At 30.6% G+C, this 24,588-nt stretch overlaps 1 protein-coding gene across 1 annotated transcript in view; it reads left to right on the top strand.

The window, feature by feature from the left end:
- Positions 1–24,588, top strand: part of LOC141343800 (protein unc-13 homolog A) — a 155,619-nt gene that overhangs the window by 106,237 nt on the left and 24,794 nt on the right. Inside the window, exons 42-60 of the mRNA XM_073848445.1 lie at positions 203–422; positions 2,524–2,751; positions 2,824–2,965; positions 4,491–4,660; positions 4,754–4,869; positions 5,389–5,552; positions 9,193–9,346; positions 9,634–9,702; positions 10,184–10,273; positions 10,495–10,629; positions 14,412–14,539; positions 14,723–14,808; positions 16,602–16,728; positions 16,879–16,975; positions 18,918–19,061; positions 19,157–19,234; positions 19,519–19,596; positions 23,406–23,494; positions 23,869–24,018. Of these exons, the coding sequence (XP_073704546.1) occupies positions 203–422; positions 2,524–2,751; positions 2,824–2,965; positions 4,491–4,660; positions 4,754–4,869; positions 5,389–5,552; positions 9,193–9,346; positions 9,634–9,702; positions 10,184–10,273; positions 10,495–10,629; positions 14,412–14,539; positions 14,723–14,808; positions 16,602–16,728; positions 16,879–16,975; positions 18,918–19,061; positions 19,157–19,234; positions 19,519–19,596; positions 23,406–23,494; positions 23,869–24,018 (2,465 nt within the window). The remainder of the gene's footprint in view (positions 1–202; positions 423–2,523; positions 2,752–2,823; positions 2,966–4,490; positions 4,661–4,753; positions 4,870–5,388; positions 5,553–9,192; positions 9,347–9,633; positions 9,703–10,183; positions 10,274–10,494; positions 10,630–14,411; positions 14,540–14,722; positions 14,809–16,601; positions 16,729–16,878; positions 16,976–18,917; positions 19,062–19,156; positions 19,235–19,518; positions 19,597–23,405; positions 23,495–23,868; positions 24,019–24,588) is intronic.

Below are 24,588 nucleotides of genomic sequence, written 5' to 3'. Positions count from 1 at the left end.
AATATGTACATTTAACTAAAATTAAAGTTAAAAATTTAAATAAAAATCAACTGAGGTAAACAGAAATACTAAAACAAAATTTTAAAAAGTACCAAAGTTTTCTTTTAAGTAAAAAAATGTCAAAGCTAAATCAAAATATGAACATATACTGTAGTGTATATTATATTCCTAAAGTACCACTGGTGTGTTTGTGCTCCTGTAGAAGAGTCATGTGTATAAGAAGACGCTGCAGGCTCTGATCTACCCCATTTCCTGCACCACCCCACACAACTTTGAGGTGTGGACAGCCACAACACCCACCTACTGCTACGAGTGCGAGGGTCTGCTGTGGGGCATCGCTCGACAGGGAATGCGCTGCTCCGAGTGTGGCGTCAAATGTCACGACAAGTGCCAGGACCTACTCAACGCTGACTGCTTGCAGAGTGAGACTTTAATGCAAGAGCACAGTATTTATGAAGTGGGGATAAACTAACTGAAAGTATCAATGCTACATACAAAAATAATAAACAAATATCAATAAATATGAAATGAAGTACATATATTGTACACTGAGTGCATGCAAGCATTAAAGGGGTCATCGGATGCAAAGCTCACTTTTACATGTTTGAACATTAATGTGTGTTGTCAGTTTGTGTAAACAACCACCCTACAATGATTAAAATCCACCCAGTGGTATTTTTTTAATCTTGAAAAGTAATATTCCCTTTTTAAAATCAGCTCATTCTCAGCTTCTGGTGGGTGTGACGAAACACAGACAGAGGCCCCTCCCACAATCGTTGATTGACATGAGCGCCTTACCTTAGACCCGCCTTCACAAGAATGTCTCTGATTGAATGATTGAGGTGTTCTGTTGTTGGATGTAAGCATGAACATAGCAGTCCTCATTTACTCCCGACATCTGAGCCGCTGAAGACGCAGAGGATTAACGTTACTTTCGTTTTTAAAAGGAAAGCGCCGATCCCGATCTACATATGCATCTATGTTCATCTGAATCGTTTCTAATGCAGCTTCACCCACAGCAGAATTGAGTATAAGAGGTTTTAAGCATCTTTGCAAATGCCTTTCTTAATAATGTGCTTGTTGGCAAGTATCACCGCTAAATGTGGCTAAAGTAAACATTACGGCTCATAATCCCACATCAGAGAGGAGCTCATTTGCATTTAAAGGGACCAAGCAATAAAATGAGTTGAGTTTTTGCAGAGCTGCCATTAGGAAATGCATGAACTAATAAACTGCATAGCTTGAATGCAATGCTACAAAACATCAATTGCATAAATGCAAAACTTTACAGCAAATAGTTGTATTAATTTTTCATGTTTAGGATTAATTAGTAATTTATATTTGCAATTATGCTTTAAATTTTATTGCAATTTTAAATGATATCATTTTTAAAGTTTTAGTAATGTGGTTGTTTTTATCAGTTTTATATATAATTTCTATATAGTTTTAGTAATTATTTTAATTTTAAATGAGAATACTATTTTTGTTTTTAAATATTATTTATGTACTGTTATAGTTTTATTAATTTCTCATGTTTAAGATTCATTTTTATTTTATATTGCAATTATCATTTCAATTACAATTTTAAATTTTATAATTTTAAAATCTTTGTAATTTGGTTGTTTTTATCAGTTTTACATATATATTTTTAAATTTCTATATAGTTTTAGTTTTTAATAATTATTAATTTAGTTTTAAATTATAATACTATTATTTATGTACTGTTATAGTTTTTTAATTTTTCATGTTTAACATTCATTTTTATTTTATATTTGCAGTTATCATTTCAATTTTAAATTCAATTTCAAATAATACAATTAAAAAAATTTAGTAATTTGGATGTTTTTTGTAATTTCTATCATTTTCTGTTAAATGTCTATATAGTTTTTAGTTATTATTAAATTTTTATAATTTCACATTTTTCCCCTAGTATTTTATTATTGATATTTGGTGTGATGTACTGTTATAGTTTTATTACTTTTTCATGTTTCATTTTTATTTTATATTTGCAATTATAATTTCAATTTTATTACAAATTTAAGTTCTATTTCAAATTATACAATTTTAAAGTTTTAGTAATTTGGTTGTTTTTATCAGTTTTATATATATATATATATATATTAATGTTTATATTTAAAAATATGTTTAATGTTTTAAATTTTAGTAATTATTTTGGTTTTAAAATTAAAGTACTATTATTTATGTACTGTTGTAATTGTATTAATTTTTCACGTTTAAGACCAATTTTTAATTAGTTTAATAATTGGAATGGCTTAAACATGTTTAAGCCAAACGCATAAAAGCAATAAAATGAGTTGAGTTTTTGCAGAGTAAAAGTAAAAGAATGTTTTTTTCACTACTGTTGAGAATGTTTCACCAAAGTATATTCTAGACTTTTCATTAAGACCCTAATGAAACAATTGAACTTGTGGAAAATGGGCATCCGATGACCCCTTTAAATCTGACCCAGTGTGCTAATATTAGGTTTTAAATGCATCCCTGATGTTGTGTCTGTGATGTCAGGAGCCGCTGAGAAGAGCTCGAAGCACGGGGCTGAAGACCGAACGCAGAACATCATCATGGTTCTGAAGGACCGCATGAAGATCCGCGAACGCAACAAACCTGAGATTTTCGAGCTGATCCAAGAAGTGTTTGACGTTCCCAAAGCGAGCCACGGGACGCAGATGAAACAAATTAAGCAGAGCGTTCTGGACGGGACGTCGAAGTGGTCGGCCAAAATCAGCATCACAGGTGAACTCAGAATTACAGTTAGTGGTTTCAATATGTTTGCATCGTTTCTAAAGATCTTATTTTCTCTGTCAGTGAGTTGTGCTCAGGGTCTGCAGGCGAAGGATAAGACAGGTTCGAGTGACCCGTATGTCACGGTACAGGTGGGCAAAACCAAGAAGAGAACCAAGACCATCTACGGCAATCTCAATCCCATCTGGGACGAGAGCTTTCACTTGTGAGTTCATGAATGAGCAACTTGAAGCAAAATGTGAAATCAAAATGAAACATTTTATTTTATTTTATTTTATTTTAATTAGATTTTTTTTAATTTTATATATTTTTCTTTTTTGTATTATCCAACTTTCTTAAAGAGCATACATCGTTTGTATGAGCTACATAAGATTTTATATTTATGTGTGCGCAAGAAAAATATTTTATTCCAAGAGTAAAATATTATTTATAACAATTTAAACAAAAATAAAACAAAACAGAAAAACTGAAAAACTAAAACTTTGTTAAAAACTAAAAATTAGGCTTATTATAATCTTTGTTTAATAAGAAAAAGAAATTGGTGTGTTTTAAGCAATTTTATTTATTATGTATCATTGATGTATCATTAATATATCATTGAGTTTTTGGTAATATTTTAAATTAGGTTTTATGATTTCATTTTAATTTCATGTTCATTTCCATTTTTTATTTTAATTGTTTTGTGATTTTTATTTATTTTATTGTTATTAACATTATTTTATTTATTTATTTATTGTAAATATGCATTTATAGTTTAATTTAGCTTTAGTGTTTAGTTTACTGAGTTTAAGTTATTTTGGTACCTCAACGAGAAATAAAAGGAATGTATTCTTTGCCTTCATAACTAGCTGAAAAATACGTTTAAATTCTATTAAATTTTATTTTAATTTCAGTTAAAGTTTATTTCATTTTTTTTTTCAAGCAGGGTTATTTTAGAACCATTGAGATACTATTGCAGCTTTTGTTAATACTTCAAAAAAATTGTCTGTTTTCATTTAAATTTTAGTCATTTTGTTTTTGTCATTTTTATTAATTTTTTTTAATATATTTGTATAGTTTTTAATCATTTTCTATTTCAGTTTATGCTATTTCAGCTGAAATATTATAATTTTTATATATTTTGTTACGTCCCTTTACTTTAGTTAAAATCTTTTAATTTCAAGTAACGAAAATGTGATTTTGTGGTTTTAATTATTACAATTACCCTGATTTAAAAAAAATGTATATATGTGACCCTGGACCACAAAACCAGTCTTAAGTCGCTGGGGTATATTTGTAGCAATAGCCAAAAATACATTGCATGGGTCAACATTATTGATTTTTCTTTTATGCCAAAAATCATTAGGAAATTAAGTAAAGATCATGTTCCATGGAGATTTTTTGTAAAATTCCTACTGTAAATATATCAAAATGTAATTTTTGATTAGTAATATGCATTGTTAAGAACCTAATTGGACAACTTTAAAGGCAATTTTCTCAATATTTCGATTTTTTGCACCCTCAAGTTCTAGATTTTCAAATAGTTGTATCTCAGCCAAATATTGTCCGATCCTAACAAACCATACATCAATAGAAAGCTTATTTATTGGACTTTCATATGCTGTATGCATCTCAGTTTTGTAAAATTTAACCTTATGACTGGTTTTGTGGTCCAGGGTCACATATATATATACATAGTATATATATATTTTTAATTTTTAATTAACAATATAATTGTCTGTGGTGTGCAGTGAGTGTCATAACTCTTCAGACCGGATAAAGGTGCGCGTCTGGGATGAGGACGACGATATCAAGTCTCGTGTGAAGCAGCGTTTCAAGCGGGAATCCGATGATTTCCTCGGACAGACCATCATTGAAGTGCGAACGCTGAGTGGAGAAATGGACGTCTGGTACAACCTTGGTGCGTCAAAGTTATTGCATGGTTATTTTACAGCATCTCTATGTAGATTATCTTGGAGGAATAATTAGATACCCTCTTGCTCTTTCTGAACAGACAAGCGCACAGATAAGTCTGCCGTATCTGGAGCGATCCGCATGCACATCAGTGTGGAGATCAAAGGAGAGGAGACTGTGTCTCCTTATCACGTTCAGTACACCTGCCTGCATGAGGTACATGCAAATATCACACTTAAAATAGTCTCATATTAACATATTAAAATTATATTTAGATATGGCACTTTTTTGATGCATCAACCCAGCTAAAACCAGTATTTTAGTATTAATTACATACTATTGTAGTTATAGTTATAGCATAGTATATTATAGTATAACATAGTTTATTAAAATTATTAATACATTTTTTTTTTTTTTTTTAATTTTGGGTTTTATTTTTAGTAATTTGGCTCTGTGTTTTTGTCTATTTATTTGTTTTGTTTTTATATTTCAGTTTTTGTGTTTAATTATTCTAAGTTAGTAATTTTAATGTTTCAACTTACATTTTTTTAGAAAATAAAATTTTTAAATTCATGTCTTTCATTTAATATTTATGATTTATTTTATTTCAGCTTTGTTTCAGTTCGCAAAAAATGTTTTTTATTGATAATAACCCTGTTGGAAGCTCGTCACTCGCACCTATTTAGGACGTGATATAAAACTAAACCAGTGTACTCTACCCATGATGTTTTGCAGCACATCTTCCACTACACCACAGAGAAGCAGAATAGTGGCGTGGTCAAGATTCCTGATGCCAAAGGCGATGACGCCTGGAAAGTGTACTTTGATGAGACGGCGCAGGAGATCGTGGACGAGTTCGCCATGAGATACGGAGTGGAATCGATCTATCAGGCCATGACGTAAGCAGAGAGCAAATGAACAAACAATTGAATGCATCTTTTCAGCAAATGATCAGATAACTACATGTTAATCTTCAAAAGTTGATCTGTGGAGCCCCTAATGACAAATGGAAAAAAATATATTATATTTGATTGCAAAAGTTTCAGGTTTTTCAAGAAAAGCTGTACTTTTGCTTGCAATTCTTTGAAAAAGTTCAGCCAAAAAGTTTTGCTGATTGAAACTCAATGAGATTTTCAGAAAAAAATATATTTTTTCATCACAATGTCACTTTAGGTGTTTAGTGATGATCAAATTATTTACATTTTTTATTTTTATTTTTATTTTTTTCTCGCAATAAAATAAAGATTTAAAACTTAATTTTATATTTCTAGCAAAAAAAATGTCATGGTATACAAAGGGTCCAAATTACATCACTTTCATAATTTTAATGGACATTGTAGGATTTTTCCATTACATTCAAAACATACATTTGTAGCATTTATTAATTATAAAATATAAAATAATGAATTGATTAAAGATCACAAAAAAATTAGGACATTTGTTGTATGATTTAATGCGGTATATTCAATGTTAGGTTAATTATAATTTTATTATAAACGTGACCATAAAAATACAAAACTAATCAATTATAATTACAATCAAACTAGTTTGGGATGCATTTCATTAAGCATTGCAAAATTTAGCAAATCATAATCAAATAATTTTTTTATATATTTATAATTTATCTACTTTAATCCTTCTACTGTTTGCTATTGTAAACTCAAACTGAAACGAAAACTAAAACCATAAAAAGTCATTACTTGAAAAAAGCTAAATGTTAAAAGACATAAAATATAAAAAAAACAAGGCACCATTCATCATTTTATTTTAGTTTAACCTAAAGTACTAAAACTATTTAAATTTCTAAGATGGCAAAAAACACACCAAAATCACAAAAAAATAATTTAAAAAAATTATAAAATAAAAAATAATATAAATTAGTACTGATTCAAAATTGTAATAAAAACTATAACAGTATCTGAATGGTGCTAAGATACTTTGGCTATCTACAGACGAGTGAGAGTTTAGTGTTAGTATTTAAGCAGAGTAATGCTGGAGATCAGTTTTTGCTGTCATCTGTTCTGTCCTCTGAGTTTCTCTGATGTTAATGAGCACGTGTAGCATAACCCACGCATGTATTCAGAGCACGCTGCTGGAAACACCTCGTTAGTGTTCAGCCACCAAAGACGAGGACGTCCATAATAATGAGAACGTGATTCATGTTGTGATCAGTGGTCAGATCACCCTGAGTCTCAGGAGACACTGAGCGGAGTGTGTGTCGTGAGTGTTAAAGAGAAAGAGCAGACGGTGCTGGAATGGGAACACTCAAGCCTTGTTTAATCAATATTCCTCATCAGTCTTAAAAATGATGATAAATTTGATATATTTAGCTGTAGAGTTCAAAGCTTACATATAAGTAGTTGATACATAAAATGTAAGGCATCAATGAGATGCAGTCAGCTGTGAAAACTAGCCTGCCATCAAAGAGTCTGATGTGAGTTTAACATTTTCAGATATCACTAGAAATCTTTCAAGTTTTATTTTGGTTGAAACTTACTGGTATTCCGGAAAAAATTTTGGTTGAAAAGGTTTTGGTTGAAAATGACTTGTATTGCACAAAAGGTTTTATTTGAAAATGACTTGTATTGCAGAAAAAGTTTTGGCTAAAAGTTACTTATATTGCAGAAAAGATTTTGGCTGAAAGTTACTTGTATTGCGGAAAAGATTTTGGCTGAAAGTTACTTGTATTGCAGAAAAGATTTTGGCTGAAAGTTACTTGTATTGCAGAAAAGATTTTGGCTGAAAGTTACTTGTATTGCAGAAAAAGTTTTGGCTGAAAGTTACTTGTATTGCAGAAAAGGTTTTGGCTAAAAGTTACTTGTATTGCACAAAAGGTTTTATTTGAAAATGACTTGTATTGCAGAAAAAGTTTTGGCTAAAAGTTACTTATATTGCAGAAAAGATTTTGGCTGAAAGTTACTTGTATTGCAGAAAAGATTTTGGCTGAAAGTTACTTGTATTGCAGAAAAGATTTTGGCTGAAAGTTACTTGTATTGCAGAAAAGATTTTGGCTGAAAGTTACTTGTATTGCAGAAAAGATTTTGGCTGAAAGTTACTTGTATTGCAGAAAAAGTTTTGGCTGAAAGTTACTTGTATTGCAGAAAAGGTTTTGGCTAAAAGTTACTTGTATTGCAGAAAAGGTTTTGGCTAAAAGTTACTTGTATTGTGAAAAAGATTTTGGTTGAAAATTAACTTGTATTGTAGTCAGCGCGGATAGCCTTGTGGGCAGTGTGCCGACATACAGCGCCATTGCGTTCCGGGCATCCCGTGTTCGAATCCCGACTCGAGGACCTTTCCCGATCCCGCTACTTCCCACTTCGTTTCCTGTCATTACTGGTCTGTCCTATCAATAAAGGTGAAAATGCCAAAAATAAATCTTAAAAGAAAAAAAAAGAAAATGACTTTGTATTGCAGAAAAGATTTTTTCTAAAAGTTACTTTTATTGCGGAAAAGATTTTGGCTGAAAGTTACTTGTATTGCAGAAAAGATTTTTCCTGAAAGTTACTTGTATTGCGGAAAAGATTTTGGCTGAAAGTTACTTGTATTGCAGAAAAGATTTTGGCTAAAAGTTACTTGTATTGCAGAAAAGTTTTTGGCTAATAGTTACTTGTATTGTGGAAAAGATTTTGGCTGAAAGTTACTTGTATTGCAGAAAAGATTTTGGCTAAAAGTTACTTGTATTGCAGAAAAGATTTTGGCTGAAAGTTACTTGTATTGCAGAAAAGGTTTTGGCTAATAGTTACTTGTATTGTGGAAAAGATTTTTGCTGAAAGTTACTTATATTGCAGAAAAGATTTTTCCTGAAAGTTACTTGTATTGCGGAAAAGGTTTTGGCTGAAAGTTACTTGTATTGCAGAAAAGGTTTTGGCTAAAAGTTACTTGTATTGCAGAAAAGGTTTTGGCTAATAGTTACTTGTATTGTGGAAAAGATTTTTGCTGAAAGTTACTTATATTGCGGAAAAGGTTTTGGCTAAAAGTTACTTGTATTGTGGAAAAGATTTTTGCTGAAAGTTACTTGTATTGCGAAAAAGGTTTTGGCTAAAAGTTACTTGTATTGCAGAAAAGGTTTTGGCTAAAAGTTACTTGTATTGCAGAAAAGGTTTTGGCAAAAAGTTACTTGTATTGCAGAAAAGGTTTTGTCAAAAAGTTACTTGTATTGTGGAAAAGATTTTGGTTGAAAATGACTTGTATTGTAGTCAGCGCTGATAGCCTTGTGGGCAGCGCGCCGACATACAGCGCCGTTGCGTTCCGGGCGTCCCGTGTTCGAATCCCGACTCGAGGACCTTTCCCGATTCCGCCCCCTATCTCTCTCTCCCACTTCGCTTCCTGTCATTACTGATCTGTCCTATCAATAAAGGTGAAAATGCCAAAAATAAATCTTTAAAAAAAAAATAATAAAAAGAAAATAACTTGTATTGCAGAAAAGATTTTGGCTAAAAATTACTTGTATTGCAGAAAAGATTTTGATTTAAAATGTATTATTTTGCTGAAATGATTTTGGCTGAAAATTGTAACCTTGTTCTCTGTGTCTGTGTTCAGGCATTTTGCGTGTCTGTCGTCGAAGTACATGTGTCCTGGTGTTCCTGCGGTCATGAGCACGCTGCTGGCCAACATCAACGCTTATTATGCCCACACCACACAATCCACCAACAACGTCTCTGCCTCCGACCGCTTCGCTGCCTCCAACTTTGGGGTCAGTTCAGATTTCAACCAAACAAATTACCTGCAAAACAGTAATTGATCTCCTTTATCTTTTATTCGTCAAGAATGAAAATTTTTATCAAAAGTTAACAGTAAATACATTCATAATGTTTCAAAAGATTTCTGTTTCAAATAAATGCTGTCCTTTTGAACTTTTTATTCATTTGTGAATCATAAAACATAAAATGTATCACAGTTTTCACAAGAATAAGAAGTAACACAACTGTTATCAACATTGATAATAATCAGAAATGTTTATTGAGCATTTTTTTCTTGCAGAAAGAGCGGTTTGTAAAGCTGTTGGATCAACTGCACAACTCACTGAGGATAGACCTCTCTATGTACAGAGTATGTTCACATGTTCTCCTTACATAATATATTACTTCACACTTATATAATCCCTGTTCTGTTCTGATGGAAAATTTCAAATGTTTTGAACTTTTAAAATTTGGAATGTTCTTTTGTAAACAATAGAATTTTCAAACCTTTAAACTTTTAAATGTTCTGTTAAAAACATTTGATTTTTTTTAGCTTTTAAACTTTTGAATGTTCTGTTGGAATCTTTTAAGTGTTTTGAACTTTTAAATGTTTTGAATGTTCTGTTAGAACCTTTTAAGTGTTTTAAACTTTTAAACTTGTGAATGTTTTTTTTTACTTAAATATTTAAACTTTTAAAGATTTGAATGTTCTGTTGGAAACTTTTAAGTGTTTTGAACTTAAACTTTTGAATGTTTTTTTTTTACTGAAATATTTAAGCTTTTATAAAAACAGACTTATACAAATGACCTCTATAGTTACTGAAGAGTGTGTGTGTGTGTGTGTATTTCAGAATAATTTTCCAGCCAGCAGTCCTGAGAGGCTGCAGGATCTGAAGTCCACTGTAGATCTTCTGACTAGCATCACTTTCTTCAGGATGAAGGTTTGTTCCAGATGGTTTGACAGATCTTAAATGATTTAATGACATATGTTTTTAGTAGTTGTCTTATTTTTGCATTATATCATTTTCAGCAACTTGTATAGGCCTTTAATATAACTAAATATTAACTTAAAGTAGTATTAATAAATAATAAAAAATAACATTTACCTCTCAAGACAGATCAAAACAAACCTTAGAGCAATCACTGTTGTGTGTGTTTTCAGGTCCAGGAGCTGCAGAGTCCACCGAGAGCCAGTCAGGTTGTTAAAGATTGTGTGAAAGCGTGTCTCAACTCAACGTATGAGTACATCTTTAATAACTGCCATGAGCTCTACAGCCGCGAATACCAGAATGACCCAGTGAGTACATGTGTGTGTCTTTGTCTGTTTTAAATGCCATTGAAAACTGAAGGAGAAATCACAGCTGTATTTTAAGTAATACATTTTTTTAATTTTATTTTAAAAAAGTATAATTTTAATAATTGTTTTAATTTTTAATTTTAGTTAATGTTAGTCTCTTCTCACTTTTTTTAATGTTCTGTTGAAAACGTAAATGTTTTGAACTTTTAAACCTTTGAATGTTCTGTTGGAATCATTTAAATTTTGGAACTTTCAAACATTTGAATGTTCCATTGGAAACGATAACATTTTTGAAATTTTGAATTATTTTGGAAGCATTTAAATGTTTTTGAACTTTTAAACTTTTGAATGCTCTGTTGAAAACATTTACATTTTTGAACTTTTGAACTGTGGAATGTTCTTTTGGAAACTTTTCCATTTTTTAACATTAATGTTAAAAAATTGAAAAGTTTCCAAAAGAACATTCCACAGTTCAAAAACTTTTTAACTTTTACATTTTTGAGCTTTTAAACCTTTGTGTTTTCTGTTGGAAGGTTTTACATTTTTGAACTTTTAAACTTTGGAATGTTCTGTTGGAAACAACTACATTTTCAAACTTTAAATCCTTTGAATGTTCTGTTGGAAAATTTTAAGTGTTTTGAACTTTTAAAGATTTGAATGTTTTGTTTGAAACTGTTTTAACTAAAACTTTAGAATTTTTTTGGAAAAACTTAAATATTTTAACTTAAACTTGAATATTCTGTTGGAATATTTAAAATTTTTGAACTTTAACATTTTTTGAATGTTCTGTTGGAAACTTTAACATTTTTAAACTTTTAAACTTTCAAATGTTTTTTTGGAAACTTAAATATTTGAACTTACATTTTTGAAAGTTCTGTTGGAAACTTTTACATTTTTTTTTACTTTTAAACTTCGGAATATTCTGAAGCTTTGGTTTAACTGATAGTGTCACACTGGACAAAATGAGTTTGTGTTTGTCTCTTCATGCTGATTTGATGCTGTTTAGTCATTCAGAGGCGGAGTGCCGTGAGCTCTGAAATTCTTCTCATGGAAAATGAAATATTGATTATGGTGGAGGTGCTGTGGCAGTTATGAATGGAGAAGAAGCGCAGTGTGAAGTGTGTTTATCCCTCTCGCTCTCGCTCTCTCTGCACTTTCATTGCAGAACTTTATTAGTAAGATGGAAGACACGTCTGGAGTTTTTGACACCTCATAACCGCAGCGCTGACTGATGCTCCCTGTGCGCGTGTGTAGATCTAAAATGATAATGGCCCATACGCACAGGAAGCGTTCTTGCATGCTATCTGCATTATTTTTTTAATTGCCAATTTGTGTAAATGAGCGTCTTTCTCCAGTCTTTCTGCATGACTGCTGCTTGAGAAACTACATTATGTTTCTGAAAAATGATGGAGAGAAATATGTAAACATACTTAAATCAAGATATGTTTACTGTTTGACTTGTTTTTTTTTTACCCAGTTTTTTTACTTGTTTTTCTCTCTTACACCTGTTTCACACATACTCCGTCTGCAGTGTGTATGCGTTGCGTATTTTTTTCTGCACCCATGTTAACGGATTAGAGCGTTCACACTGCACGCGTTTGCCGGACAGCGTCCCAGAAGCGGTGCGTTTGCAGCAGTCTATTTTTGCTGTGCTGCAGCCCTGAATTAAAGTGACAGCGCATTGTTAGCTGTAAAAATGAACACGTATTGACACGGAAATGTGGTGATTACACCATAAATGCATATAAATGATGTCTACTGTGTTTTACAGTCAACACGTGGCTTTTTGGCTAAGTTTAAAACTAGGAAAAGTGCACTTTTAAATAAACAAGGCAACATAATGCAATTGTCCAGGTAGAAAAGTTCTTTAAGGGATTGTTTTTAATAACGAGTTAATGTGAAAGGCACGAGAGCCGACTGTTTCTGTCTGTGATAAGTTTTATTTTAAAATATTTGTGATAGCCCAATTTTAATAAGAAAAGGATCTATACCAATTATGTTTAAATGCATTGCAACTTGCTTTAGCAACCTAATATATAAATCTAGAAGTCAAGTGCACTGAATAATACATTTAATTTATTGAGTTTAAACGTGAATATGTCTCTGAACGATTGTATTACTGTACTGTGACAAATGAGTTTGTGTTTGTCTCTTCATGCTGATTTGGTGCTGTTTAGTCATTCAGAGACAGAGTACCGTGTTCATTAAAAAAAAAAAAAGTTATATTTTACGAACAAAAAATGCTCCAAACGTTTTCTAAATTAACTGAATAAAAAACGAAACTAAATATAATCACTTTGCCATTACATACAAAACTATTTTAATAGCTGAAACAGTTGTTGGGAAAAGGGGGAAGCAACATGGGCTCTTTATTAATAATTCTGATAAGCTGTCAGACAAGGTCACTTTAGAGAGAAATGCATCATTACGGAATACATAGTAAAAGAGTTTTTCTTTTTGATTTGTTTTATTTCGTTAAGTAATAATTTAAAGCTTTCTATAGATATATGTATCATGTCTGTGAGCATTCAGTGAGTTCTCCTGTTCAAGAACGAGACGGCAGAAAGCACATCATGTTTGTTTTCTTTATTTTATAAAATCACAGTTTGTAACGTTTTGTTGAGTGCACACAAATAAATGTACACCCTACAGTTCCAAATGACGTATAAGTCTTACCTTTGTGAGGTGGAAAAAAATGACGGAAAATTTCAAATTGCTTCCACTGAAAAAAAAAAGCATTGATTGCGCTGGCGCTTCCATGTCCTGCAAAACGGCTTTAGTTTCTGCTCTCTGCACAAACTATTGGATATGCGCCTAATAGCGCACATTTATCTAAGTTTAACGTTTGATCTAACATTGTTTTATACTTGAACTGTTTTATATCTATAGATTTTATTTTAGGCAAGTCGTGATAATTTGAGAAGGCAAATTGATCAAACAAACTATGATCAGTCTTCGCTGGGCGCTGTTCATAAAAAAAAAACTTTTAAACTTTTTAATGTTTTTTTGGAAACTTAAATATTTAAACTTTTAATCTTTTGAATGTTCTGTTAGAAGCCTTTAAATGTTTTGAACTTTTAAACATTTGAATGTTTTTTTTTTGGAACCTTAAATATTTAAACTTTTAATCTTTTTAATGTCATGTTGAAAACTTTTACAATTCATTACTTTTAAACTTCAGAATGTTTTAAAGCTTTGGTTTAACTAAAGAGTGTCACTTGACTGAATGAGTTTGTGTTCGTCTCTTAATGCTGATTTGGTGCTGTTTTAGTCATTCAGAGACAGAGTTCATTAAAAAAACAAACAAATTATATTTAACGAACAAAAAATGCTCCAAACGTTTTCTAAATTAACTTAATAAAAAACGAAACTAAATATAATCACTTTATTAATAATTCTGATAAGCTGTCAGACAAGGTCACTTTAGAGAGAAATGCATCATTACGGAATACATAGTAAAAGAGTTTTTGTTTTTGATTTGTTTTATTTCGTTAAGTAATAATTTAAAGCTTTCTATAGATGTATCATATGTATCATGTCTGTGAGGCAAGTATTCACTGAGTTTTGGTTCCTTTTTTGTGAAGCGCTCCTGTTCAAGAACCAGACGGCAGAAAGCACATCATGTTTGTTTTCTTTATTTTATAAAAGCACTGTTTGTAATGTTTTATTGAGTGCACACCAATAAAAGTACACCCTACAGTTACGAATGATGTATTACTCTTACCTTTGTGAGCAAAAATGATGGATAATTTAAAATTGCTCTCATCTGTGTTTTTATCCAGTCAAAGACAGTTCCTCCTGAAGAACAGGGGCCGAGTATTAAGAACCTGGACTTCTGGTCCAAACTCATCACCCTTATCGTTTCCATCATAGAGGAGGATAAGAACTCCTACACACCCTGCCTGAACCAGTGAGTTTGTGTTCAGACCTGAGATAGTGAAGTTTACCATTACAGTACTCTAGAATATTATTTACAAAAATAATAAACAAAATCTAATGCAAATCTAAAACCCAGTGGTTAGAGTAATATAAAATTACAATAGCATGTTATATAACTGATATGAAGGAAGCCCTGCCTGTCTTTCTTGTGTAGGTTTCCTCAGGAGCTGAATGTGGGAAAGATCAGTGCGGAGGTGATGTGGAACATGTTTGCTCAGGATATGAGATACGCGATGGAAGGTAAACACGGACGAAACACTAGAGCTCTGACAAATATACTTTTATATGTGTATGTATGTACATGGCTCAAAGATGTACAAATAGAAATTTACAAAAGTGATTTTATGTCCATAGAAACACATTAAATGTAAGTAAAGTGACTGCTTTTAAGGTTTGAAATAAGTTTTTGGGGAATAAAATGTCAATCAAAATTGTCATTCAGTGTAACACAATATTTATGTGAAAGTTCAAACAACATGCTTATTCTGACTTGTGCATATTCAAATATATAAAAGAATAAGGGAGCAGATTCAATTTTGTTGTGTTTTAAATGAGTAAAAAAATCTTATTGACAAATGGGCAAAACCTAGGATAGTAGCACATTTTAATTAGTATTCGGGGTGAAATTAATTCATCTTTTAATATGTCATATATTGATTTTTGTTGCAAACATGCCTTGTTGCAATGAATGACATTTTAGTGGGTGTCTTCTGTAAATTAAGGGAAATTGATTATATTTATTTTTTGCTCTGAAAAACAAAACAAAAATGCAATGAAATTAAATAGAAAACGTTTTAATATTTTTTTTTTGAAAAAAAAAACAAAAAAAAAACAATGATTTAAACCCTTTTATGTCTTAAACCAAAATATATTATTGCATTTATTTATTATCTGTTGAAATTTATGGTTTGTTTGAATCTTTGTCTTATTATTTTTAAAGGTATGTTTCTATTATTATATATTTTTTTATGTATTTATCATTTAAAGAGTTTTTTTTTTGCAAAAACATATATATATATATATATATATATATATATATATATTTTTTTTTTTTTCTTTTTTTTTTTTAAATGTTCAAAACAGTTTGATTGAGATTAATTGAAATGTACAATAAAAAACATGATTGTCTTAAAAAAAAATTTCATTTTTATATATGATTTAAATAAATATGATTTTGTTAACTTTTTTCTCCCTCTTCACTTCTCTAATGTTATTTTCTCTGTTTTGAGATGTTTATTTTTTTTTGTCTATTATTTATTTTTATTTAATATATTATTTATTTAGATTAGTTTAGTTGCAGTTTGGGGTTTTTGTGAGTGTTTTGAAAATTTAAGTGTATTATTATTTATTTATTTTTTTATAAAATATTAATATATAATATTAAAATATATATTATAATTTTTTTTACTCTTCTCTCTCTTCACTTTTTCTAATGTGATTCTTCTCTGGCTTTAGATGTTTGAGTGTATTCTTCTATTGTTAATTTTTATTTAATATATTATTTATTTACTTTCTTTACTGATTTCTAATGTTTTGTTTCAGTTCTGTTGCATTTTTAGGTTTATTCGAATTTTTGTCTTGATATGTTAAGTGTAATTTTGTTTAATTTAATTGTATTTATCTGTTAAATTATTTTTATTTCATTTTTATTATTTATTTACTTTCTTTACTGTTTTCTAAGGTTATGTTTTCGTTTTGTTGCAGTTTGAGGTTTGTGTAAATATTTGTCTTGATATAATTAACTCAAATTTTCTATTATTTAATTGTATTCATCTGTTTTTATTATTTATTTGTATCATTTACTTTTATTTTTACTTATTTTTTCTTTTCTAATTTTAGTTCATTTAGGGTCTGTATGACTTTATCTTGTGATGTTTAATTGCATTTTTCTAAAAAATAATTAAATAAATAAAGCGAGTGTTAAAAGGGCTGGAATCAAACTCTACTTCTGATCAAGCAATCAAAACAAGTGTGAAAACAGTCACATTTGTGCTCAATTTCCTGATATCTGTGATGTACTTCCTGTCTGTCAGAACATGAGAAAAACAGGCTGTGCAAGAGTGCAGATTACATGAACCTGCACTTCAAGGTGAAGTGGCTCTACAACGAATACTGCAAGGAGCTGCCGTATTTCCAGGACTGTGTGCCGGAGTATCCTGCGTAAGAGCTGTTTCTAGTCAAACATCACTATTTAGACTCATAATTTAGAATTAGTGACTTGATCTCCTAACAATAAGTATTAATTGCATGCATACAAAAAATGGACAAACTTCATGTATTGTCTGAACTGTTTCATTTTTGTCTTGATAGATGGTTTGAGCCCTTCGTGATCCTGTGGCTGGATGAGAATGAAGAAGTTTCCAGAGATTTCCTGCACGGTGCTCTGGTCAGGGACGCAAAGGATGGGGTAAATAGCAGGAGTATATTGTTTTATTTTTAGCAGTGAGATGTTTGGATGAGTTTTAACACCTCCATCAGTCTGGAGTCTTTAGAGAATTACTATAAAACACTCACAAACACACACACAAACATATAAGACCTGTCTGATGCATACTGCATTAAAAAACATAGCTATTGATGTCTAAAATTCCAATTAGAGATGGGATGTGCATTGACATGCACTACAAAATTGCATGCGTTTTTGAAAAAAAAAATCTCTTCTGCTCACAAAGGCTGCATTTATTTAATTAAAAAATATTGTGAAAATTGTGAAATATTATTACAATTCAAAATAAGTGTTTTCCATGTGAATATAATATGAAATTTAATTTATTTATATGATCTAAGCTGCATTTTCAGCATTATTACTCCTCTTCAGTGTCACATGATCCTCCAGAAATCATTCTAATATACTGATTTGATGCTTAAGAAACATTTCTGATTATTATCAATGTTGAAAACACTTGTGCTGCCCAATATGAATATAAAGTTCAAATGGTGAGCATTTATTTCAAATAGAAATCTTTTGTAACATTTTAAATGTCTTTACTGTCTCTTTTGATGTGTCCTTGCTAAATAAAATTATTAAAAATGTATAAAAATGTAAAATGTAAAAAAAAAAAAATCTTACTGACCCCAAACTTTTGAATGACCAAAGTTATAAGATTAAAAAAAAAAAAATTTTTTTTTTTTTTTTGGCAGCCAAACTCTTTTGCTCTAAAAAATTTACTTGAAGATTTTAAATTAATATTTAAACAATCTAACAATTTCAATAATTCTGTTTAATTTCGGGATTTTTTAAAATTATTTATTTGGAAATTTTATGACTAAATAGCTTCTCATCACTTCACAAACCCTAGGAAAGCCTGCTTTAAATTAAGCATTTCTGATTATTATCGGTGTTGAAAACAGTTGTGCTGCCCAATATTATTGTGGAAACTGTGATGCATTTTACTTTTCAAGAGTCACGGTTGAATAGAAAGTTCAAAAGAAGAGCATTTATTTGAAATAGAAATCTTTTGTAATATTTTAAATATTTTTACTGTTACTTTTGATTATTGTGTACTTGCTGAATAAAATAAATATTAAATATTAATATCATTTTTTTTAAAATCTTACTGACCCCAAACTTTTGAACAACCAAAAATATATTATATAATATTATTAAAAACGGTATTTACTTGTAATGACAGGACTTCATCTGATCCTTTTTAACTTTATGCAATATGTCTAGTGTTGTTTAGATACATGTTTATCATTTTTAAACCAAAACCTACTTTTGGAACCTTTTTGGTCTAAAACATTTTATTTGAATTCTCCCTTAAATTGTAAGTTAATATTACAATAACTTAACAATTTCAATAATTTTGTCTTTCTTGGGTAGTGTTTTACTATGTTTACGAGGCATTTTACTGTCATATGTGACCCTTGACCACAAAACCAGTCATAAGGGTACATTTTTTGAAAATGAGATTAAATAACTAAGCTTTCCATTGATGTATGGTTTGTTAGGATATGACAATATTTGGCCGAGATACAACTATTTGATAATCTGGAATCTAAGGGTGCAAACAAAAATCGAAATATTGAGAAAACCGCCTTTAATGTTGTCCAAATAACGTTTTTAGCAATGCATATCATGAATCGAAAATTACATTTTGATATATTTACAGTAGGAAATGTACAAAATATTTTCATGGAACATGATCTTTACTTAATATCCTAATGATTTTTGGCATCATTTTGACCCATACAAAGTATTTTTGGCTTTTGCTTCTCAAGACTGGTTTTGTGGTCCAGGGTCACATTGTTTATTTGGAATTTTTGAATGCTAAAATAGCTTTTCATCAACTCACAAAGCCCAGTTTGCTCTTCTGTCCTGATCGTTTCTCCCATTTTTCCTCTTACAGTTCCAGCAGACATCAGAGCATGCGCTCTTCTCCTGTTCGGTGGTGGATGTCTTCTCCCAGCTAAACCAGAGCTTCGAGATCATCAGGAAGCTAGAGTGTCCTGATCCTCAGATTGTTGGGAATTACATGAAGAGGTTTGCTAAGGTGAAGTCAAGCAGCACTGTTATTATTGCACATAAAGTATTAAAGCTCTAAATGTGACACATTCCTCAAATCATGACTGTTTTTCTGTCTTTCAGACCATTGGAAATGTTCTTCTGTCTTATGCCGATATCATCGCCAAGGATTTTCCCACTCACTGCAAGAAGGAGAAAGTGGTGCGTCACATGAATGCATTTACAGTTATAATATTGCATTAAAGGTACCCATATTAAAGTCTGTGTGTGAGTTATTAGATGGAGGTACAGTAATTAGCTGACTGGCTTGAATTGCTCCCAGAGGAAGGAAACATGCACACAGTGGTCTAGCGAGCCTCATTTGGCTCATAGCACTTAATGAAGCTGTCACATTTAGCACTATTCCTCACTTTCTATCGCTGCGGGGATTACTTTTAATAGTGTGTGTTAATGTCATTTAACCTTCTCTGTTCTGTTATTTTCAGCCTTGCATCATTATTAATAATATCCAGCAGCTGCGAGTCCAGCTGGAAAAGATGTTTGAGGCCATGGGAGGCAAAGACGTGAGTTTATGCATGCTTTAACTCTTTAAAACATGGATTTTTAAGGCAACAGTTTGCCTAAAAGTAGCATAAAAGAGGTCTGTAAAGTTATTAGCTGAACACTGCAGATTTTAAATCACAATTTTTGACAAAGATGTCTCTTCTGCTCACCAAGGCCGTGTTTATTTGATCAAAAATACAGGAAAAATTGTAAAATATTATTATAATTTAAAATAATTGTTTTTTTATGAATGCATTATAAAATGTAATTTATTCCTGTGGTCAAAGCTAAATTTTTAACATCAATATTTTAGTCTTCAGTGTCACTTGATGCTTCAGAAATCATTCTAATAGGCTGATTTGCTGCTCAAAAAAACAACTTTTATGATTATTATCAATGTTGAAATATTTGTGGAAACGGTGATGTATTTCATTTTTCAGGATTCCTTAATAGATAAAAAGTTCAAAGAACAGCATTTATTTGAAATATAAATATTTTGTAACAATGTGAATGTCTTTACTGGCATTTTTGATCAATTTAATGTGACCTTTCTGAATACAAGAAATAATTTCTTTAAAAAAAAAAACTTACTGAGCCCAAACCTTTGGGATATAATATAATATACAAAGATTTTTTTAAAATATAATGCAATATGTCTAATGTTGATAAGACTTTTGTAACATTACAGATGTCTTTACTGTTACTTTAATGCAATTTAATGCAATTTTAAAAAAAAAGTAAATACACTAAAGTTTAGACACACTTGACTTTATTCTTTTTTTTTTTTTGTTTAATATTAATTATTTAAAAAAAACTTTATTTTATTTTATTTTTAATCAAACAAAAACAAATTGTGCCAAGGAATGATTCTCAGTTTCTTTTTAAGAAAAACATTTTGTTTTTTCCATGGGGAAAAAAAAATCTTAACTTCAGTTTTTCTTAAAAACAAACTGAGAATCATTTGTATTTGAAAATAAAAAATATATATTGTATTTTTTAATACTTAATATTTGACTAAAAAGTAAAAAACAAAAAAACAAAAAAAAAAACATTAAGTCAAGTGTGTCCCCAAATACTAATTAGTTGTAATTCTACATTTTTAAACTTTGCCCATTTGTCAGTATTTTTTTTTTTTACTCATTTAAAACACAGTAAAATGTAATTTACACTCCTTTAATCTTTTATATATTTTAATATGTACAAGTCAGAATAAGCATGTTGTTTGAATTGTATACATAAATATTGTTACACTGAATGACAATGTAACATTATTTCAACCAAATTTTACATTTTATTCTGCAAAAACTTAATGAAACCCAAAAGTAGACACTTTACTTACATTTAATGTGCATTCTATGGACATAAAATCACTTTTGTAAATTTCGTTTGATGTGGACATCTTAATGTCTTTGACCCATATAATTAATGTTATGTATAAATATAAATATTTTACAAATAAATCATATAACATATAACATATTTAGCCTTTTGTGCGTTGAGGTTTAACATGTTGCATTTGTCTCTTAATAAATAAACTAAATAGAAAAATAATGCATATAACAAGATTCAAATCTATAACCCAGCTATTTCTGCTGGCGATTTCCATCATCTTTATATCGTTTTCATTCATTTATTAAACAACCGGATCTCTTTTTACTGTTTTCATTTATAAATCTCTCTCATTTACCATCTATTCCATTATCCATCCATCCATTCATCATCCATTGCCTGCTTCTCTTCTGAGTCATCCAGCAGTAAAACATCCCACGCACCATCTCTGACTCATTTCTGTTCCACTTCCTGTTTAACTCTGCTCACATCAGTCGCAATTGCTCTGCTCGTATCAAACACGTTTACCAGACAGCTCATTATTCTTGCTTTCTCACAGCATTTGCATTGACGTCATGCATCATTTATGAGTTGCATGCATGAATATTCATGAGCTAATGCATAATTCAAATGCATTATAAATGTTGGTCAGCTTTAATAGTCTGTGATTCACTCCAGACACATTTGCCAGATTCACATTTTTCAGAGAATATTCAATAAAGTAGCAGCATTCTCAGCACATACTAAAACGATTTGAAGGATTTCACAGTGGGGGCGGAGCCTTAAGTGTTAAACAGATGCCATTGGCTGGAACGAGTGGCATGATGTCATCAGTCAAGTCTATTGTTTATTTCTATACAATACAGATTGTTCAAATGCAGTTTCACATTAATTGACTATAAATAACTGTTAATGTTTTAAAATTCAATTTAAAGCAAAGCAGTTTCAGCTGTATTCATTTCAATACTGATTTAATTCAGTTCAATGTTGCAAAATGAATGAATGTAGCAAATTTAACTTGTCTATAAAAGCATAAAGTATCAATTCAGTTCAAGTGTTGTTCTCATCAGATAGTGTCAGACAGGGTTATAGTTAACAAAAACTAAAACTTCAAACATAAAAACTTTTTTGTTACTTAAAATAAAATTTTACTGAAATTAAACAAAAAGGAACAAAAAAATAAATAAAACATGAAACTACTCTGAAAAAATGCCTTTTTTAAGATTATTTATTGTCTTGTTTCCAGCCAAAATATCTAAAAATTCTTAAATCAAGGATTTTCTAGACTAGTAAAAATTGTCTTGTTTTCAAACAAGTCAAAATTAAGTGCGTTTTTGCTTGAAAAAACAACAATAAAAATCTTTCAATAAAAAATTGTATGTGTGAAAAAAGATTATTTTTCTAACCCCATTGGCAACTTATCTTGCTTGTTTCAAGCTAAAAAGCACTTAATTTTGACTTAATATTTTATATAAAATAATATTTTTACTCATCTAGAAAATCTTTCTTCATTTAAAAATGTTTAGATATTTTCGCTTGAAACAAGACAAAAAATCTAAGCAAGATAAGCCTTTTTTGCAGTGTATAAAAAAGATTTAAAACTTGATTTAAACTTGATTTAAGACATTTTTGTTACTTTAAAATAAATGTTTACTGAAATTAAACAAAAAATACTAAAAAAAACAAAACTAAAAATTTTAGCAAAAATGTAAATAAAAACTTCAGTCAGTCAAACAAGTAATAAAAACTAAACTGCAAAAATGCCTTTCTTACTTTTTTGTCTTGTTTCCAGCCAAAATATCTAAAAATATATTTTTAGGATTTTCTAGACGAGTAAAAATTGTCATGTTTTCAGAAAAAAAAAAAACTTTTTTTCTGTTCGAAATAAGATTTTTTTTTTTGCTTACCCCACTGGCAGATTATTAAAAACTCACTTAATTTTGACTTTTTCTGAAAACAAGAAAATATTTTTTACTTGTCTAGAAAATCATTCTTGACTTAAGATATTTTGGCTGGAAACAAGACAAAAAATCCAAGCAAGAAAAGCATTTATAGCAGTGTATAAAAAAAAATAAAACTTGATTTAAACTTGATTTAAGACATTTTTGTTACTTTAAATAAAATAAATGTACACTGAAATTAACCAAAAACTAATTTAAAAACTCTAAGAAAAGCATGTTTTGCAGTGTATAAAAGTACTAAAATTACTAAAACTAAAACTGAAATAAAAAATAAAAACTATATAGACAACTTTAAAAAAAAATGACAAAGCACTTTAACAAAATTAAAATTTTAAAAAACTATAATAGTATCTCACTGATATTAAAATAACTGATGTTACTGAACATTAATTGTCTCTTAAACAAGACAAAGTGAGCAAGACAAAGTTTTTACAACTGTTTCAACTAAAAAACATCAGATTTAAGAAGTAAAAACCAGTCAGACTCAAAATAATATTGAATCAGACTCATAGTTATGTTTTTTATTCATTTATTTGCAGTTAAACGTGGAGGCCAGTGACTTTCTGAAGGATCTCCAAATCAAGCTGAACAATGTGATGGATGATCTCAGCAGGGTTTTCGCTGTGAGGTTTGTATAAGTCTTTTCTGCTTCACCAAGGCATTTATTTGATCAAAAATATGGAAAAATTTGAAATATTATTATAATTTAAAATACCTGTTTTCTATGTGAATATCTGTTAAAATCTAATTTATTTCTGTGATACAAAGCTGAATTTTCAGCATCATTACTCCAGTCTTCAGTGTCACATGATCCTTCAGAAATCATTCTAATATGCTGTTTTGTTGCTCAAGAAACATTTCTGATTATTATAGAAGTTGAAAACAGTGTGAAAACTGTGATACATTTTCTTTTTCAGGATTCACAGATGATTAGAAAGTTCAAAAGAACAGCATTTATTTGAAAGAGAAAATTATTAAGATAATTCTGTCGTGTGTCTGCAGTTTCCAGCCACAAATCGAAGAAAACGTGAGGCAGATGGGAGATATTCTGAGTCAGGTGAAAGGAGCAAACGTACCTGCTAACGGCAACGGAAACTTAGCACAGGACGCAGACAACGTCCTGCAGCCCATCATGGACTTCCTGGATAGCAAGTGAGTGACTGAAATCACATGATCTATATCGTATGGTGATGGAAAACGTACTCGGTTACTTTCGTAACCTCGGTTCCCTGAGATACGGGAACGAGTACTGCGTCGTAAGACGCTTATGGGAAAAGCTCCTTTTCTCCTGAGACTGAAGCATTTCAATAACGCAGTGTAACTGCACGGCCATTGGTTCGTGCAGTGTTAAAGAAACGAACCAATGGCTCGGCAGCGGAGATGCACAAACCTATGGCGATGATTCGCGCCCGATCGCGCCAAAAGGGGCGGAGCATCTGGCTATATAAGCGAGCATTTCGCCATAGGGAACTCAGGTACTTCGACTGAAGCGACGACTGAGTCGTGCAGCTACCTAGCACGGCCAGCAACGCAGTACTCGTTCCCGTATCTCAGGGAACCGAGGTTACGAAAGTAACCGAGTACGTTCCCTTTCGATACTTTCACTCGTACTGCGTCGTAAGACGCTTATGGGGAACCAGTACAATCCCGCCGTTGCTAAGGTAGAGGAACGACTGACATGACCCTAGCACTAAAGGGCTAATAAGGGCCAATTTGTTCGAT

This window comes from Garra rufa, chromosome 10 (genome assembly GCF_049309525.1).
Source record: "Garra rufa chromosome 10, GarRuf1.0, whole genome shotgun sequence".
In the NCBI taxonomy this organism is placed as follows: Eukaryota; Metazoa; Chordata; class Actinopteri; order Cypriniformes; family Cyprinidae; genus Garra; species Garra rufa.
This window is presented reverse-complemented; position numbering and strand designations above follow the sequence as displayed.